Source organism: Marmota flaviventris, chromosome 6, assembly GCF_047511675.1.
Source record: "Marmota flaviventris isolate mMarFla1 chromosome 6, mMarFla1.hap1, whole genome shotgun sequence".
Classification (NCBI taxonomy): domain Eukaryota; kingdom Metazoa; phylum Chordata; class Mammalia; order Rodentia; family Sciuridae; genus Marmota; species Marmota flaviventris.
In genome coordinates this window covers 94,306,367-94,326,443 of record NC_092503.1, presented here as the reverse complement: position 1 = coordinate 94,326,443, position 20,077 = coordinate 94,306,367, and the positions used below count along the sequence as shown (strand labels likewise).

Sequence of the window (20,077 nt, the reverse complement as noted above, 5' to 3'; positions counted from 1 at the left end):
CTCCTTGTTTTACAGAGCAGAATTTGAAGATTTGATCAGGTGATAAGTTAAACTTTTAAATTTTCATAATAAATTATCAACTTGTCACTGATAAATCTAGAAAGCAAAGCATATAATGATCCTTTCAACTAATAACTGGAAAACCTGGACTTCTACAGGGACTTTACTTTTTAATGTTTTTTGCTGTGGTCTATCAAAAACTTGGCTGATATAATATCTAAGAATAAAAATTTTCTCATAAAAATATTAAATAATTATTTGCTCGGAGGATTGACCATTATTTGAATAGTCTTCAAGAACATTAGAGAGCTACTTAATTTATCTTATGGAATATATTTATAGAACTGTGATTTAATACTATATATTCTTAGTTTTAATTGTGTCAATATAAAAAATGACAAGATACATAATGTCTCCTCATTTTTTAGAAAAATTTCCTCAATGGTATCATATATTATATTAGACTTGTTCTCCTTCTCCTTTTCCTCCTCCTTCTTTTGTTAATTGGTGCTTGCTCAATACATTTTTATTAGAGTTCAAAACTAGGACATAGTTCTCTTCTTAGAGTGATGACTGATGTGCTTTTATTATTATTTTTCAAATTAGGCAACTTGTGTACTTTATGTTTTTCTTAGACTTCTCAGAAACCCAAAGCTAGTTTTCTAATGAATCTCATGTCATGTTTCAGACCTTGTTTTTTCTTCTTTGTCCTTCCCTTTCAATCCCTTCTTTATTTTTCTCTTCTCTTCCCTTTCCTTTCCTCTTATTGGTATGAGGGCATATTTAATTTTTCTACCACTATCTTGGCTAATTTAAAAATATGTTTATTTTTGCTGTGAGCTCTCAGGCTATTTGGAACCGTCACATTGAAGTCGGCCGTTGTTACAGACCAATTTCTTAGGAAGATTTATGGCTATTTTGAGAATCTCAAAGGCATATTTACAGAAGTTTCCGGGAGATGTTCATTATGTGCCTGTGCCTTCTGGGTGGACAATCATTGTCCAGATTATAAGTGTCAATTGAACACTATCTGTGTAAAATTTGCCTTCTGGGGCAGCATGCTACTACTGCTCATGACTTTTTAACCTAGCGTTCTTCATACCTTTCTTCCCACAAGCATATTAGTGCAGGCCTTTCTTGGCACAAATTTCCTTCTCACATGGAGGGGTTTACTCACATTTGTAAGTGATTTTAAAGACAAAATTATACATATTTATGGGGTACCTGACCTAAGCAAACAGGTGTCTGAATCCAAAAAGCTCTGTTCCCATGGAGTCTTACAAGTACAGCCAGTGAGGATGAAGACACCATGTACCATGTGATGTTTTGATATGCGTGTACATTGTGTAATGTTCAAATCTGGGTAAACATCTCTGTTTCCTTAAGCATTTGTTAATCATTTTGTGGTAAAAATATTCAATAACCTTTCTTTTAAAAAAGTTTTATAAGCTCTTTTAATTTAAAAATTAAATATTTGAATAGTCATCTATTTTCAAAATACTCATTTTTTTCAGAATCCTTCATTCGCAAAAAATATAAATTGCATTCTTTTCTTGAGACCCAACATTTGTATACCTTTATGGAGTAAATTATGGTAACTTCGTATAAGTATACAATGTGTAATAGACAAGTCAGGGTAATAAGCATTTCTGTCTCTTTAACCACTAGTCATTTTTATGTGTTGGGAATTTGTACTCTTCTAGGCATTTAAATTTTTTTTTTAATTGTAGATGGGCTCACTACCTTTATTTTATTTATTTATTTTTATGTGGTCCTGAGGATTGAACCCAGTGCCTCACATATACTAGGCTGCCCTCTACCACTGAGCTACAACCCCAGTCCACTCTTCTAGTCATTTTGAAATATACCACAAATTCTTTTGACCAATGGTTACCCTACTGTGTTAGAGAAGAACCAGAAGTAATACCTCGATTCTGTTTTGATAATCCTTTATTGAACTTCTTTTGTTTCTCCCTCCCTCCTTCCCTTCCCAGTCTCTGTTGACCACTCTTCTATTCCATGTGTCCTCAAGGTTAACTTAGTTTCTAAAAAATGAGTGAGAACTTGTGGTATTTGTCTTTCTGACTGACTTGTTTCAATTAACATGAGGACCTCCAGTTCCTTCAGTATGGCTGCAAATGACAGGATTTTTTTTTTTTAAAGGCAGAAAAATATTCCATTGGGTAAACACACCATTTCTTTATCCATTCATTCACTGAAGGGCATCTGGGGTGATTCCATATTTTGGCCTGTGAATAGTGCTGCAGTAAACTTGGGAGTGCAGGTATCTTTTTGGTGTAATGATTTAATTTTATTTAGATATATACTTGGTAGTGAAAATGCTGAGTCATATTGTAATTCTACTTTTAGTTTTTTGAAGAATCTCCATACTGTTGTCCATAATGGTTGTACTTATTTACATTCCCTTTTCTCTACATTCTCACCAGCATTTGTTGTTGTTATTATTATTTTGTGTGTATTTTTGATGATAGCCATTCTAACTACAGTAAGATGATATCTCATTGTGGTTTTAATTTTCATTTCTCTGATGATTAGTGAAATTTAGCTTTTTCATGTAATTGTTGGCCATTTCTAAGTCTTATTCTGAGAAGTGTCTGCTTAGTTTGTTAGCCCATTTTTTAAATTGGATTCTTTGTGTTCAACTTTTTGGCTAACTTTAAAAATATGCAGTACATTATCATGATCTGTAGTACCCTACGGTGCAAAAAAACATTAGAATTTATTTCTCCTTCCTTTCCATAATTCAGTACCTGTTGGCCAATCTTTCCTCATTTCTCCTTCCACCCTACTCTCTCCAGTCTCTTAACTTCTGTGATATCAACTTTTTAGATTCCATATATGAGTGACCATTGCTATTTGCCTTTCTATGCCCACTTATTTCACTTATCATAGTGTCCTCCAAGTTCCACCCATGTTGTCACAAATGATAGAATTTCTTTTTTAACTTTTAAAGGCTGAATAGTGTTTTGTTGTGCAAATGTACCACACTTTCTTTATCCACTTATCAGTTGATGAACACTTTTGTTGTTTTCATTTCTTGGCAATTATGAATAGTGCTGCAAATAATCTGGAAGTGCAGTTATCTCCTGGACATATTGATTTCATTCCCTTTGTATTTCCAGTAGTGGAAAGATACACAGTAATGAGATTGCTAGATCATACGGTAGTTCCATTTTTAAAAATTTGAAGAACCTCCTTTACTGTTTTCCACAATGGATTACTTATATTCTTTATAATTTATATTCCCATCAACAATGTGCAAAGTTCCCTTTACTTCCTATTCTTACCTATTCTGTTATTTTATTTTTGATGGTTCTGGGGATTGAACCCAGGGCCTTGTGAATGTTAGGCAGACACTCTACCAACTGAGCTATATACCCAGCCCCAATACTTGTTATCCTTTGATAATAAACATTGTTATTTGAGTGAGGTATATCCCATTGTGGTTTTGATTTGCATTTCCTCAGTGATATTGAGGATATTGAGTAACTGTTTCTATTTTATTACATTTTCTCCTCTTTCTGTTTTACTGTAGGGATTTTTAAAAAATATGTATTTTTTTAGTTGTAGTTGGGCACAATACCTTTATTTTATTTACTTATTTTTATGCGGTGCTGAGGATCGAACCCAGGGCTTTGCACGTGCTAGGCAAGAGCTCTACTGCTGAGCCACAACCCCAACACTTATTATAGAGATTTTATTTTTTTTTTAAATTTTTAAAAACTTTTTTTAAATGGAACTGATTTTTATACACTGATTTTGTATCTTTCAATACTTTTAATTTATTAATTCTAACAATCTTTTTTTTTTGGAGAGAGAGAGAATTTTTAATATTTATTTATTAGTTTTCGGCAGACACAACATCTTTGTTTGTATGTGGTGCTGAGGATCGAACCCGGGTCGCACCTATGCCAGGCGAGCGCGCTACCGCTTGAGCCACATCCACATCCCCATCCCCATTATAGAGATTTTATACTTCATTGGTTACACTTATTCCTAGAGTTTTATTATTTTTATAGCATTTGTAAATGGGATTAATTGCTTGATTTCTTTTTCAGGTAATTTGCTATTAATGTATAGCAGTACTACTGATTTTTGTATGTCAATTTAATATCCTGCAACTTTGCTAAATTCATTTAACAGTTCTAATAGTTTTTGGTGGTGTCTTCAGAATTTTCCATATAAAAATCATGCCACCTGCAAGTAGTGACAATTTGATTTCCTCCTTTCCTATTTGGATGCCATTTTTTTCTTTCTATTCTTGCCTGATTGCTCTGGCTAGGACTTCCAGTACTATGTTGAACAAAAGTGATGGAAGAGGTTTCCTTGGCTTGCTCCAAATCTTAGAAGTTTTCAGCCTTTCTCCATTCTGTATGAAGTTGGGTATGAGCTTGTTATATAGGGCTTGTATTATGTTGAGATACATTCCTTATGTACCTAATTTGGTCAAAGTTTTTATCATGAAGAGATTTTATCATATACCTTTTTTGCATCTATTGAGATGATTATGTGATTTTGTCCTTAATTGTTTCACAAACACACACACACACACATTTTGTGTGTGTGTGTGTTTTTGTATGTTTGTGGAACAATTGCTGTAGTGCTATTAAGAATCCCCACTTGGTCACCATGAATGATCTTTAAAATGTGCTGTTGGACACCATTTAATTTTCCCATTCTTTTCTAAATGCTTTTTTGAGGCAGTTCTCACTCTTAGGAAAGATTACCTCACTCTGCTCTGTCTTATATGAGACTACTCAAATCTTACCCATCCTTTGAATCCTAACTTAATTCCGTTGCTTTTGAATGCCTATTTGGGGTCCCCTTAGCCAGAAATCATGCGCTTGTTGTATCATTAATTTAGAATTAAAGCTTTAGTACCCTGGCTATTTCTTGCTCTTATATTCAGATTATTCAAGTTTATTTATTTTCATAGATGGTTGCCTGATTTCCACCTAAATTTTTAGCTCTTTGAAAAAGAAACAACACTTTATAGTGCTTTGGATAGCTCCATATTGCCTTAGAGGTTTCTCCATAAATACTTTTGTATATGGAGAATTTGATTTAATTTGATATGACTCTATTGAGAATAAATATTTTAAAAATATTTTGTTCGGTTACTTTGAAAAGTTTGTGTTTACCATCTTAATATAATAGTTTGAAAAATCTTTATAACATTTCTTAGTAAAACAATATTTTCTCTTTAAAATAGGAAGTTTAAAATATTTTAACTTAAGAATCAAAACTAAAGTTACCAAATTATATTGTTATATTGTGTGTATGAATTAGTATGTAACAGCAAATCTCACTATTATGTATAATTATAATGTACCAGTAAAATATATGAACTTGAAAAAATTTGAACTACCAAATATTAAAAATGTATCTATTAAAACTAACCAATTTTTTAAAAATAAAGATGATCAGCTGGACAGAGTGGCGCATACCTGCAGTCCCAGCTACTTGTGAGGCTGAGGCTGGGGGATCACAAGTTTGAGGCCAGCCTGGGAAACTTAGTGAAATCTTGTCTTAAGATAAAAATAGAAAGGTCTATGGATTCAGCTCAGTGGTAGAATGACAGAGCACTTGCCCAACATGTGCAAGGTTCTGGGTTCAACACCTAGCAAACCCCCTAGATCAAATGTCTGTGTGATCATGGCCTTCCTGTAACTCAATGTTTTTTCCCTTCCTGTCTAGGAGGGAGTTAATATTTATGGTGTGCTATTTATGTGCTAGGCACCGTGGAGGCCTCTTCATTTCATTGACTCCTCATTATTGCCTTTATTGGGATGTGCTAGGAGATTCCTGCCTCGGAGACCATAAGGCTTTCTTGACATTTAGCCTTGTAATAGTCCTTGGTCACTAGAATGTAGTGTTGCTTTTCCTGTTTTTCTTAAGATGAATTATGAAGATTTTAACAAAAGGAGGAAATGAAATAGAGACATTTTATAGTATTTATATCTTCCATTATTGTTATAATTTTTTAAATGTGCTATCATGTTGTGATATGTTCATTAGAAACTATGGAAAGCCTGCCTCTCAGCATTCCAAATTAGAAAATAAAGTTTGTGGTTGGATTGCATCACTGTCAATCATTCCAGGTTAAAAAAAGATGGGTTGAACCAGGCATGGTGGTGGACACTATAATTCCAGTGACTCAGGAGGCTGAGGCAGGAGGATCCCAAATTTGAGGCCAGCCTGGGAGATTTAGTGAGACCCTAAGAAATTAGTGAGATCTTGTCTCCAAATAAGAAATAAAAAGGACTTGGTACGTAGCTCAGTGGTAAAGTGCCTCTGGGTTCAAACCCTAGTACCTTTACCTCACCCTCCAAATAAAAGAAAAGGAAGATAGGCAGATCTGCCTCAGGGAAAGTAGTAACTTTTTTTTTTTTTTGGTCTACTTTCCAAGAATGATGGGTGAGGCATATTGTGACTCAACATATAAAACATTTTGAGGGAGGAAACTTCAGCAATAAAGAACTGAAAATCCATTGTAAATGCTTCTTGCTTATTAATAGTATCTTGAATAAAAAAATAAAAAAATTTTGTTGAATAAAAACCTCATAGATATCTTAGAGTTCTTATATTTTCACTCACTGCCTCATAAAAATATTACTTATTAATTTAGGACTTGACAAGAAGAATGGAGTCTTACTGAATATTGGCCAGAAATCCCCCTAAGAGAGATTCTTAAATACATGCTTTCCACATAAGAGAACCTGAGGTTCAGGGAAATTAAGTTGCTTGTCCAAAGTTCAAGGTTAGGAAATGTCAGTTATATCTGTTTCTCTGTTTGCAAATTCAGCTGCTGTATGCATGCCTTTAGGTGCTCAGAAAGCTTGAGAGTCACTAAACTTCAGAACTACTACTTGTAATTCATTTTGTCTCTGAGTTTCACTTATGATTTGACAAGTACTGAAGAACTCAGAAAAAAACAAAAAACTAAAGTAAAATGTTTACTCCCAGGAGTTCTAGCTAGTGTCTATTTATGACTATTATAAAGTTATAAAGAATCTAATAGACATGTAACCACATTCTTATTAAATATCCCTATGAGTTTGAAATTGGGGAAATATATGAAGACTAAAACTATTTTTTTTCCTATGCATAAAGTTTGTGCATTACCTGCTGAAACTCCACATGGCCAAATACACCTGAAAATGAGAATCTAAAAATAGCAATGATTCCTGAAACTGTCATCTGTTGTGTTTTGTACTCATTTCTGTACTATTATGAAAACAAAGAACTTGGCCAGAAAGCACCCCATGTGTTCGAAGAACTTGAATAACTGAAATTCTCCACTAGCAAATATTAATTTCAATGGAAACCAGAGGCTGCTTGGACCATAAAATATTCTTCCCATTAGGAAAAATGGGTAAGTAGCTTGAATATTGCCTGTTTCATTCAAAATGCCAGTGTGGACATGAGTTCTTGTCCTGAGGAATAGAAATGAATGAAAGGAAAAAATTACACTATGGATGGAAAAATGTAGGAAAAATGGATATATTTCCAATATCTGCTAGTCTGAAAATTAAAACACACACACATTATGGAATCTAACTTGGCTAAATGTCAACAATGTTCAATAGCTAGAATTTAGTAGTATTAAAACTAGTTCATGTAAAAATGAAATTTGCCAATAATATGGGGAAAAGAAATTGAGAAGAGATTTATAATTTAAGAAAGTTTATATATAAGCTTTACTATAATAAATTAAAATTAATAACATATAGTAGTTATTAAACTACTATAGGAAAGAGTTTTGATAAGGAGAAAAGAGCAAATAAGCAATTTGCACATATGAGAAACTGGACATATTATTTATCTTGAAAAATGTTTGTGAGCCATAATTCTGCAATAACATTTTAATGACTTCCCTGGATTGCAAAATATTCTAACTGAAGTCCTATTCTATCATGTACCAGGGTGTATCTTTGCTTAACTTTGTGTTCAGAATTCTATGAAATTTTTGGTATCTTTTATCAAACTTTCTGGGCTTTTATTTTGCAATCTTATTACTATAGCTATTCCTATTTCTACCTATCTGTCCACCTGTTTTTTATATCTCTATATAATTTATTTGTATGCATATAAATATTATCTATCTATATAAATACACATCTGTACAAACTTTGGTTTAATCTCCCAAATTTTATCATTTGAGCTTTACACTTCAAAAACTTAGCTTGCCCTACTTTCACATTCATTAGCCTTTATGTTACTTGCCCTATTATTTCTTTCAGTTCCTCATTGCTATTGCTTTTGCAGTAACACAGGTGCTCTGCTAATCTTGGTGAAGTGATTTGTTGAAGTAATACAGGTGCTCTGCTCGTCTTGGTGAAGTTTTGAGCTGAGTTTTCTGGATTCACTGCTGCTGTGCCGCAGTCTGGCTGGGCACAAATAACCGGGAGGTCATGAGCCACTTGTAGGTTCAAACAGGAACTACTTTATTGCGAGAACTCCACAGGAACTCAATGGGAACTCCGCGAGAACTCAAAAGTAGCGGGCACCCGAGGTAGCAGGAGCTGCCTTATTGCCCGACAGCAGAGGTTTATATACACAACTGAATACACAGCTTGTTTCAATTTAGCATCATCCAGTTACAGCAATCAGTCATTATCTTAATAATTATACACAGCTTAACTGCTGGGAGCCATTAGCCAAGTAGGTATGACAATTTCCTTGCCAGCGTACTCCATGTTGCTTAGTGGAAGGACTCGTGGAAATAGGACATTTTGCAGTGACATTGCATGTAGGTGACCTTGCTCAAGGACCAGGGCGGATTAGGGTGTTCCCGATTTAGGATAATCGGGTTTAGGGCGTTCCAGGTTTAAGATTATTCCTGCTGGGAATAGGGCATATCCTGCTGCCTGAGTTCCCCTTGAGTTCTCACGGGATTCAGACAGTATTTTTGGGGAGAGAGAAGTCCAATGGATGTGGATTTGGGCAGAGAACGTGGATTTCCCCAGAACGTGATTGTAGACGGCTGGTGTGAGTTTGGGAATAAAGAGTTGCTGTTTGAATCTACAAGCTGTGTGGTGGCTCATGATTGTGTGCCCAGCCAGACTGCGGCACTTAACTTAATTATCATCATCTTAATGGCTCACTGGTGCTACCCCTCAACCACTCCTTCTGGCAAAATGTCAGGCGCCATCTTGACTTGGTTGTTGCTCTCAACACTGCTGTTCTGAAAGTCCCAGCTGGGATTAAAGGGAAGATAGCTCAAATCTTGAAGTACTCTTAGCACTAGTTATTGCACAGGTGAGGAGTACCCAGGACATTGTTGAGCTCCGTCAGAGGAAGAGCCATAGTTTCTCTAATTGGTTGGACATTATTGCTCTTTATTGATCCCACTAGACTTGGGAACATTTTACCTTTTAAATTTCTCTCTTCTCTCTCTGTAGCTGATAAAATAGGCTTTATTATTGTTGTTGTTGTTGTACTGGGAATTGAATTCAGAGGTCCCAGTCCTTTTATTTTATTTAGAGACAGGATCTGAGTTGCCTAGACTGGCCCCTTGATCTTGGAGATCTTCCTGCCTCAGTCTCCTGAGTCACTGAGATTAAAGGCATTTGCCTCCACACTCAACGGACAGTTTCGAATCAGATGGAAAAGCACAAAGATACAGTATTGTTCTAGAAGGGAGTTATGAATCAAACCTCATTTGGTTAACTACATTTAGCACAAAAGATCTAGAACACATAGACTACACAGACAGGGAGTTTAGAGTTAATACGTCAAAGCAATCCTAAAAATAAAGCTGTATTTTTGTACTAACTGGATCTTGATTATTATTCTGTCTGTAAAATACAATGTCCAATATAGTAGGAACAGAAGAAAGCAGACTCTACTTTTATTATATGTGTTTCTTATCTTTATTTTCTGTAAAGAAAAATTGACTTTGTAGTTCCTAAATTTAGTTAAATTGATGGACAAAAAATGACTTGAAATTCAGCCTCACCTTGTTCACAGTAGATTCCAGTGGTTCCTAGAGGACAGTAACAGGTGTACCCATGAGGCAATGAAATACAGGTTGCTCCCTTGCTGCAGTGGTGTGGAGGGTCGTGTTCAGGATCACAGGAAGTGACTGTCTCTGTGCAGAATGCTCCTTTCCACCCTGTGGGACAGTTGCAGCTGTAGGTTGAGAGAGAAATTAGCACTTGAATAGGGCTGGATATACTCTTGTTATCACTCTGATGTAAAGTTTGCAACTTTAATTAGGTCCCAAGATTACCTAGGTGCATTGTGATTCAAGCAATCAAGATCCAAATTGTCAAAGGAAAGCATTAATAACTGGTTATAAGATTACTGAACTCCATATCAAGTATTTAAAAAGGTTCAAAGCATGGAAATAGAAGATTTTATGAAAATAATTTCTTTCTTTTTATTTTTTGGTATTGGGGAATGGGGTGCTCTACCACTGAGCTATATCCCAGCCCTTTTATATTTTTTTTTATTTTGAGACAGGGTCTCACTAATTTGCTGAGGTTGGTCTCAAACATGGCAATTCTCCTGCCTCAGCCTCCAGAGTTGCTGGGACTACAGGCATGTGCTACTGTACCTGGGCAGAATAATTTTTTTTGACAAAACCACACTGTAGGTCCCTTTCCTTTTCTGCACACCACCAGGGGGAGGGCTGGGTGTGGAGTTTCTGCCTCTTAACCTTAAATCTGGAGAAAGGAGATTCAGCAGGATTACTTGGAGAGTTTCTTATATGTTCCCTTGTACAGGAAAACACAGAGGCCTAGCTCTTGAGGAATCTTGCCAGGGGTGTGTCACATATAAGTGAATCTCAGGGAAGGTATGCAACACTCTTAGAAACATCAGACAGAGGGCATAAAAAAGGGATCATGCACAAGAGCTGTCCTCCCGGCTTTAGAGACTTCAGTAGTAAAAGGCCGTCGATCAGCTTATGCTTGATGCAGACTATGAGGGCTGGCAGGGAGGACCCAGTTGGAAGAGAGACCTTGCTTGGGTTTACAGTGTAATACTGGGAGAGGCCCAAGTAAGGGAGTTGCTGATGGACCGACCAAAGGTAGGAGTTACCAGGCAAATACAGGGCACTGGCTAAATTTGAAATGTCTGATAAACATTGATTTTTTTTTTTTTGTACGTGTGTAAGCATATCTCATACTGTATTTGAATTTCAGGTAAACAGTATATTGGATATGCTGAAAATTATTTGTTGTTTATTTGAAATTCAAATTTATCTGGGCACCCTGTATTGTCTCCTTTTCTCCCTAAATCTGGCAGCCCTCATTAAATGACATAGTAGAGTGTCAGCTTTAAATCGCTGCCAGAGAGGACTAAATCTATTTAAAATAGTACCAAAGAAGCACATTCTAAGATAGGGCATGGGGTCTAGGGTTAGAAACCAGTAGGCTGAGGAAAAGCAACAGTGGATCACACCTCCTTCCCACCACCTTCCATTCAAACCAGAGTCCCTGGCTGGGTTTCAGGTACCAGTCTTGAAGAGGCAAGTATTGATCAGTATATTGAAGTGGGTCCTTTAAATTAATGAGTTGTTTGAAAATTAACATGTTTATTTGTCAAGTAGAAACAGAAAATTCAGCAGGCTTCCCCATATTTCAATTTAGGAGCACATAAATGTTGAGTCCCCTATGCAGGTACAAAAAAGAGAGTGATAAACACAAGCAAATTTACTTTATGAGTACATCCATGAGTCCTGGGTCATTTTTTTTTTTTTTAATGCATGACAATTATTTTATTTAACACATTGATTTTTGAAGGAACAGTAACATAACTATTTCAAATCAAACACACACATAAACAAAGGGTCACTCTTTTTTGTTCTCAATGTATTACAACGGTCATTATTTGCTGGCAAACTATAGATATAGTTGACACCAAGAGCATGCTGGGGGATTTGAAAAGCATCACCAATGTATAATTTCTACTGTAAACAAGTCAAGATAAGGTAGGTAGAAAATGGAAGTGTCTGTAATTTTGTGTTTTCTTTACCCCAGTCGTTAACCCTCACAGATTCTATGGATTGAAGGTAGTTTATAACCTTTCTAGTTGGATCAAACTATATGACACACATTTTATACCATATAGAAGGGAAATGAGGACAACTGGCACTCTTTCTGTAAACAGTGTTAACATCCTTTATCACTTTACAGAAACAACAGATAAAAATATTATAAAATTAAAACAAATCACCTGATCCACCTCTGATTATGGCAAAGCTATTTTTTACCACTTAGCATGTATCTTACTACTATTTTGTTTAATCAAGTTTTACATTTTTTTTTTTTTTTGGCACTGGGAATCAAACACAGAGGCACTTTACCACTGAAGTTTATCACCAGTCCATTTTATTCTGAGACAAGTTCTCCCGAAGTTGCTGAGGCTGGCTTTGAACTTGTGATCCTCTTGCCTCAGCATCCTGAGTAGTTGGGATTACAGGCACATGCCACCTTGTCCAGCTAAGCAAATTTTAACATTAAAAATGCTTTGCATTGTGTTTTATAGTCTCTTGTTTAAAATCAATTTGAAGTACATTAGGCATAACATGTATAAATACAGTTTAAAATTAATGATAAAATGAATGTCTTTGAACCTACTTTACCCCCAAATCTCCCAGAGAATGACCAGGACTTTGAAGGTCACATGTGTGCTTGCCCTGAGAGCCTCCTGACCTATCCTATAGGGAGCTGACATTGTCCTGAAATTCGAAATAATCACTCGCTTCAATTTTTATTCAGAATTGGTTTTAGGATTCACCTGTGTAGACCTGGTTCATTGTCATTGCTATATAACTTGATGAATAGAGGGTCATAATTTCTGTGTCATTGAAATTTTAATATTTCCTTTTATGGTTTGAATTTTGTGAGACCCTTATTTGTGAAATTCTTCCATATTACAAGATCAAATAGTTGTTATATGTTATCTTCCAAATTACATTTTTGTCCTTTACATTTAAGTCTTAGTATGCCTAAAGTTATTTTTTGTGTGTGTTCAACGTGAGGTGCAGTTAGTTCTCCATGTGGACAACCAATAGTCCTAGCACTCTGTTAAACAGTTCATCCTTTTCCACTGATGAACCATGTTGAAAGGCCTAGATCTAGTTTAGACTAATATCTGGGTCAATATCACAGTCTTCATTTCTCCAGCTTTAGAAGTCTGGATGTCTAGAGCAGCAAGTTCTGCTACTTTGTTTTTCTCTTGAGAGGTATATTAACTATTTTTAGCCTTTTTCTCTTTCAGGTATTTTCTCTTCAACTAGTTCAAAGTGTAAGATAGGCAAATTTACCCAATGTCTCTGTGTAAAATGGCATTTGTTTCTCATTTATTATTATTTTTATTTTATTTTATTTTATTTTTATTTTTATTTTTTTTAAAATTTTTTATTGTTGGCTGTTCAAAACATTACATAGTTCTTGATATATCATATTTCACAATTTGATTCAAGTGTCTCATTTATTTTTATACTGTGCATGTAGCTGTTTTTGGTTCTAGGCCTGTGAGGAGTTTCCTATTAGGTTCCCTATCTCAGATAATTCCATGGTAACCTATGTTGCCCTGAAAGGGTAAATTTAAAGTCTCCAGGTTTCAGTAGAATTCAGGGCAAAGCCAACTCTGAGGCTTACTCCTCAGGATCTTGCTTTCATTTCATTTGGGCTTTGTAAATGGATTGTTTTCACTTCAGATGGAAGGAAATATTCTGAAAGTATACATTTTATATTTATTCAGATTTGAGTATTTTCATTTGGAATAATCACTCAGTATATCTAATTCTCCACAAAATCTGCAAAGAGAACTTCCTACAAATAAACCTAAAAAGTCTTTACAATATTTATAAACATCTTTCCATGTTTATTAACTTCTAATCCAAACCTTACATTTAATAATTGAATATTATGACATTAAATTGATGAAATAAAATTCATTCTCATTGTTATTTGTGAGATATGTTATGTTTTTAATTTTCCATTTTCTATTAACAATATTGTGATAAAATTCCTGTAGCTAATAGATCTTTGGATACCTTCAATCATTTACTTAGGAAAAATTCAAATGTCAACATGACTTCTCGGCTTTAGATGCATATCCCAGCCTGCCCACCATAATAATTGTACCAATTTACATTCCCATTATCAGCCTATGAGAGTGCCCCTAAAATAATAGAATTATATGTAATCGAAAATGTGGATCATTTTTACAGGCTTTTTGAACTGTACTGACCTAAAAATGATTTATTAAAGTAAAAATGATTAAGGGTCTACATACACATATTTATAAAAATATACTCATTTTGAATTCCTATTTTCCTTTACTATTTGATAGTATAAATCAAATTTATGCCCCATAAGGATTCATTTCTATCATATATATGTATATGTATATATATATATATATATATATATATATATATATTTATTTATTTTTTATATTTTAAAAAAATTTTAGTTGTAGATGGACACAATACCTTTATTTTATTTATTTGTTTTTATGTGGTGCTCAGGCTCGAATCCAGTGCCTTACATATGCCAGGGAAGCATTCTACCACTGAGCCACAAACCCAGCCCCCCTATATATAATTTTGGTGTCTATTATGTACACTGCATTAGGTTAGGTCATAAAGGGTGGGCAGAAGACCTGTAAGGAGTGAACTCTAGCTCCAGGAGAGGGGAGGCTTGTAGGGTAAAGGCCAGCCAGATTGCAGTTGCTCAGGTGTCCAGTGCATAACACGGAGAGATGCTGCTCAAATCCAGGAGCCAGTGGATGAAACACGAATAACATGACCAGCAACTTGTTCACCAATGCACTGATAGTCTTTGGTTCCAGAAGGAATTTAAAGTGCAAATTTTCATCTATTTGGAATTTATGGCTAGAAGCCTGAGGCACATCCATAAAAAGACAAATATCTTTGGGGCATTAAACAGTATGTTTAGATGGGTTGTGATGAAAGAAAACATATGCTTGTTGCATATAAATAAATAGTTTTCTTTAAAAAAATGAAAACTTGTATAGGATTTTCTAAAGTGAAGACAAAATGCAGAATACCACAGTTACGTATGATTTTGATTATTGTTTAAAGATCACAAGGAGCAGAAATGTGTAAAGACCTTTTATACAAAAAATAGAAGGAGTTACCAATTTCACAAAAGAAATAAAACTATAGTAAAAACGCTACTTAAAATTCTTAAAGAATTTAAAAATAAAAATAAAAAATTTATTTGTAAATGATGATTGCACCCTCTAGTGGTTCATTTTTGTCATTTGAAAAAAGACAAAGCTAAGTACAAAATGTCTCACTGTCTTATTTATAAACAGACCTAGCAATCATAAAATATTTATTTTATTTTATTTATTTAAAATTATTTTGAATATTTGAGATATAGTACATAATGTTGTTGAAATAAAATATTTATTCTATTATTAGAAATAGCTTAAATTATGTTAGGCATAATATAATATAGATGCTGTAAGCCTATAAAATAATATTTAAATTAACTAGAACCTCATATAATTCTTCTCATAGTTTTTATTTCAAATGGTTAGTTATAAGAAGAAAAAGTCAACAAATAAATGACTTAACATTACATCTCAAAGCCCTAGAAAAAGAAGAACAACTCAACACCAAAAGCAGTAGAAGACAGGAATAATTAAAATCAGAGCTGAAATAAATAAAATTGAAACAAAAGAAACAATTGAAAAAATTGACAGAACAAAAAGTTAGTTCTTTGAAATAAATAAATAAAATTGACAGATGCTTAGCCATGGTAACGAAGAGAAGGAGCGAGAAAACTCAAATTACTATGAAAACTGAAATATCACAACAGACACTACAGAAATACAGAAGATAATTAGAAATTATTTTGAAAACTTGTACTCCAAGAAAATAGAAAATGTCGAATGCATCAACAAATTTCTAGAGTCATATGACTTGCCCAAATTAAATCAGGATGATATACACAATTTAAGCAGATCAATTTCAAGTGACAAAATAGAAGATGCCATCAGAAGCCTAACAACCAAGAAAAGACTAGGACCAGATGGATACACAACCGAGTTCTACAAGACCTTTAAGGAAGAACTAATACCAATATTCTTCAATTTATTTCAATAAATATAAAAAGAGGCAGCACTTCCAAACTAATTCTATGAGGCCAATATCACCCTGATTCCAAAACCAGGCAAAAACACATTAAAAAAAACAACAACTTCAGACCAATATCTCTAATAAATATAGATGCAAAAATTCTCAATAAAATTCTGGCAAAGTACAATAATACATCAAAAAGATAGTGCACCACGATCAAATGGGATTCATCTCAGGGATGCAAGGTTGGTTCAATATACAGAAATCAATAAATGTAATTTATCACATCAATAGACTTAAAGATAAGAACCATGATCATCTCAAAAGATGCAGAAAAAGCATTTGACAAAATACAGCACCCCTTCATGTTCAAAACACTAGAAAAATTAGGGATAACAGGAACATATCTCAACATCATAAAGGCTATCTATGCTAAGCCCCAGGCCAACATCACTCTAAACGAAGAAAAATTGAAGGCATTCCCTCTAAAAACTGGAACAAGACAGGGATGCCCTCTTTTACCACTTCTATTTAATATAGTTCTTGAAACACTGGCCAGAGCAATTAGACAGATGAAAGAAATTAAAGGGATACACATAGGAAACGAAGAACTCAAATTAGCACTAATTGCTGGTGATATGATTCTATACTTAGAAGATTCAAAAAATTCCACCAGAAAACTTCTAGAACTAGTAAATGAATTCAGCAAAGTAGCAGGATATAAAATCAACACCCATAAGTCAAAGACATTTCTGTATATCAGTGACAAATCCTAAGAAAGGAAAATGAGGAAAACTACCTCATTTACAATAGCTTCAACAAAACAAAACAAAAATAGTTGGGAATCAATTTAATGAAAGAGGTAAAAGATCTATACAATGAAGACTAACTACAGAACCCTAAATAAAGAAATCAAGGAAGACCTTAGGAGATGGAAAGATCTCCCTTGTTCTTGGATAGGCAGAATTAATATTGTCAAAATGACCATACTACCAAAAGCACTGTACAGATTTAATGCAATTCCAATCAAAATTCCAATGGCATTCCTCATATACATAGAAAAAGCAGTCATGAAATTCATCTGGAAAAATAAGAGACCCAGAATAGCTAAAGCAATCCTTAGCAGGAAGAGTGAAGCAGGTGGCATCACTATACCAGACATTAAACTATACTAAAGACCAATAGTAACAAAAACAGCATGGTATTGGCACCAAAACTGACTAGTACAGAATAGAGGACACAGAGACTAATGCACAAAACTACAGTTATCTTACATTAGACAAAGGCACCAAAAACATACATTGGAAAAAAGATAGCCTCTTTAACAAATGGTGCTGGGAAAACTGAAAATCTATATGCAACAAAATGAAATTAAACCCCTATCTCTCACCATGCACAAAACTCAAAAAAGGGATCAAGGACCTGGGAATAAAACCAGAGATGCTGTGTCTAATAGAAGAAAAAGTAGGCCCTAATCTCCATCATGTGGCATTAGGCCCCAACTTCCTTAATAAGACTCCTATAGTGCAAGAATTAAAATCAAGAATCAATAAATGGGATCGATTCAAACTAAAAAGTTTCTTCTCAGCAAAGGAAACAATCTGTGAGGTGAATAGAGAGCCTACATTTTGGGAGCAAATTTTTACCCTTTACACATCAGATGGAGCACTAATCTCTAGGGTATATAAAGAACTTAAAAAGCTAAACACCAAAAAAAAAAAAAAAAAAAAAAAAAAAAACCAAATAACCCAATCAATAAATGGGCCAAGTACCTGAACAGACACTTCTCAGAAGATGATATATAATCAATCAACAAATATATGAAAAAATGTTCATCATCACTAGCAATTAGAGAAATGCGAATCAAAACTACTCTAAGATTTCATCTCACTCCAGTCAGAATGGCAGCTATCAAAAATACAAACAACAGGGGCTGGGATTGTGGCTCAGCCGTAGAGCACTTGCCTAGCTCGGGCAAGACCTGGGTTCGATCCTCAGCATCACATAAAAATAAAGGCATTATGTTGTGTCCATCTACATCTAAAAAATAAATATAAAAAAATACAAACAACAATAAGTGTTGGCAAGGATGTGGGGGAAAAGGTCCATTCATACACTGCTGGTGGGACTGCAAATTGGTGCAGCCAATATGGAAAGCAGGATGGAAATTCCTTGGAAAATTGGGATGAAACCACCATTTGACCCAGCTGTCCCTCTTCTCAGTCTATACCCAAAGGACTTAAAGACAGCATACTACAGGGACACAGCCATATGAATGTTTATAGCAGCACAATTCACAATAGCTAAATTGTGGAACCAACCTAGATGCTCTTCAGTAGATGAATGGATAAAAAAATGTGGCATATAGACACAGTGGAATATTACTCAGCAATAAAAGAGAATAGAATCATGGCATTTGCAGGTAAATGGATGGAGTTAGAGAAGATAATGCTAAGTGAAGTTAGCCAATCCCCAAAACCCAAATGCTGAATGTTTTCTCAGATATAAGGAGGCTGATTCATGGTGGGGTAGGAAGGAGGAGAATGGAAGGAATAGACGAACTCTAGATAGGGCAGAGGGGTGGGAGGGGAAAGGAGGGGGCATGGGGTTAGAAATGATAGTGGAATGTGATATATCCAAAGTACATGTATGAAGACAAAAATTGATGTGAATATACTTTGTAAACAACCAGAGATATGAAAAATTGTGCTCTAGATGTGTAATATGAATTGTAATGCATTCTCTTGTCATATATAAATTTAAAAAAAATTATAAAAAACAAATGGTTAGTTATATGTGCAAAGATTTAAAAAGTTACTTTCAAATATCGATATTACTATCTTACATCATTTTTTCTGTTTGTTGGTGGTGCATGATAATTATGCATAAGAGTGAGATTCATTGTTACATATTCCTATATGTACACAATAGAACAATATAATTTGCTCAGTTTCATTTCCTAGTGCCTCTCCTTTTCCTCCCTTTCTCCTGACCTCTAGTTCCCTTCCTCTACTGGTTTCTCTTCTATTTTCAACAGACCTCCCATCCCCACTTTTTTCCCCTCTCTTAACTTCCACATATGATAGAAAGCATATGAACCTTGACTTTCTGAGTTTGACTTATTTTGATTAACATATGTTCTCAAGTCTTATCCATTTTCTTGCAAATGGCATAATTTCATTCTTATTTATGGCTGAATAAAAGACTAATGCTCCTCAAATTATTCCATGAACTAGAAGTTGGGTTAACACTTGCAAATTTATTCTATGAAGCTAGTATTACCCTGATACCAAAACCAGACAAGAACACATCAAGGAAAGTAAACTACAGATCAACATTCCTAATAAACATAGATGCAAAAATACTCAATAAAATATTAGCAAGTCAGGTGGCTGGGATTGTGGCTCAGTGTTAGAGCGCTTGTCTACCATGCATGAGTCACTGGGTTTGATCTTCAGCACCAAATAAAAAATAACTAAATAAAGTTATTGTGTCCATCTATAACTAAAAAAATATATTTTAAATTAGCAAATCCTATCTTAATAAAACATTAAGAAGATCACACATTATGACCAAGTTGGTTTCATTCCAAGGATGCAAGGATGGTTCAACATATATAAATAAATAAATGTAATAAAGTGAATTAAGGAAAATCACATAATCTCAATAGATGCAGAGAAACCCTTTGACAAAATTCAACATTCATGATAAAAACACTGAAGAAACTAGGAATAGAAGGAACTTACCTCAAGATTATAAAGGCTGTCTATGGCAAACCCAAAGTCACCATCATAGTGAAACTGAAAGCATTTCCTCTAAAATCAGAAACAAGAAAAGGATGTCCAATCTCACTTCTCCTATTCAACATGGTACTTGAAATTTTAGCCAGAGTAATTAAGCAAGAGAAGCAAATGAAAGGGATACAAATAGAAAAAGAAGAAGTCAAATTATCACTGTTTACAAATGAAATGATCCTATATTTAAAAG

The 20,077-nt window shown here is 34.4% G+C and overlaps 1 protein-coding gene across 1 annotated transcript in view; it reads right to left on the bottom strand.

Annotated features, from left to right (window-relative positions):
• Eys (eyes shut homolog) overlaps positions 1–20,077 on the bottom strand; it is a 1,581,889-nt gene that overhangs the window by 27,467 nt on the left and 1,534,345 nt on the right. The window contains 1 exon segment of the mRNA XM_071613805.1: positions 9,983–10,155. Within this exon segment, the coding sequence (XP_071469906.1) occupies positions 9,983–10,155 (173 nt within the window).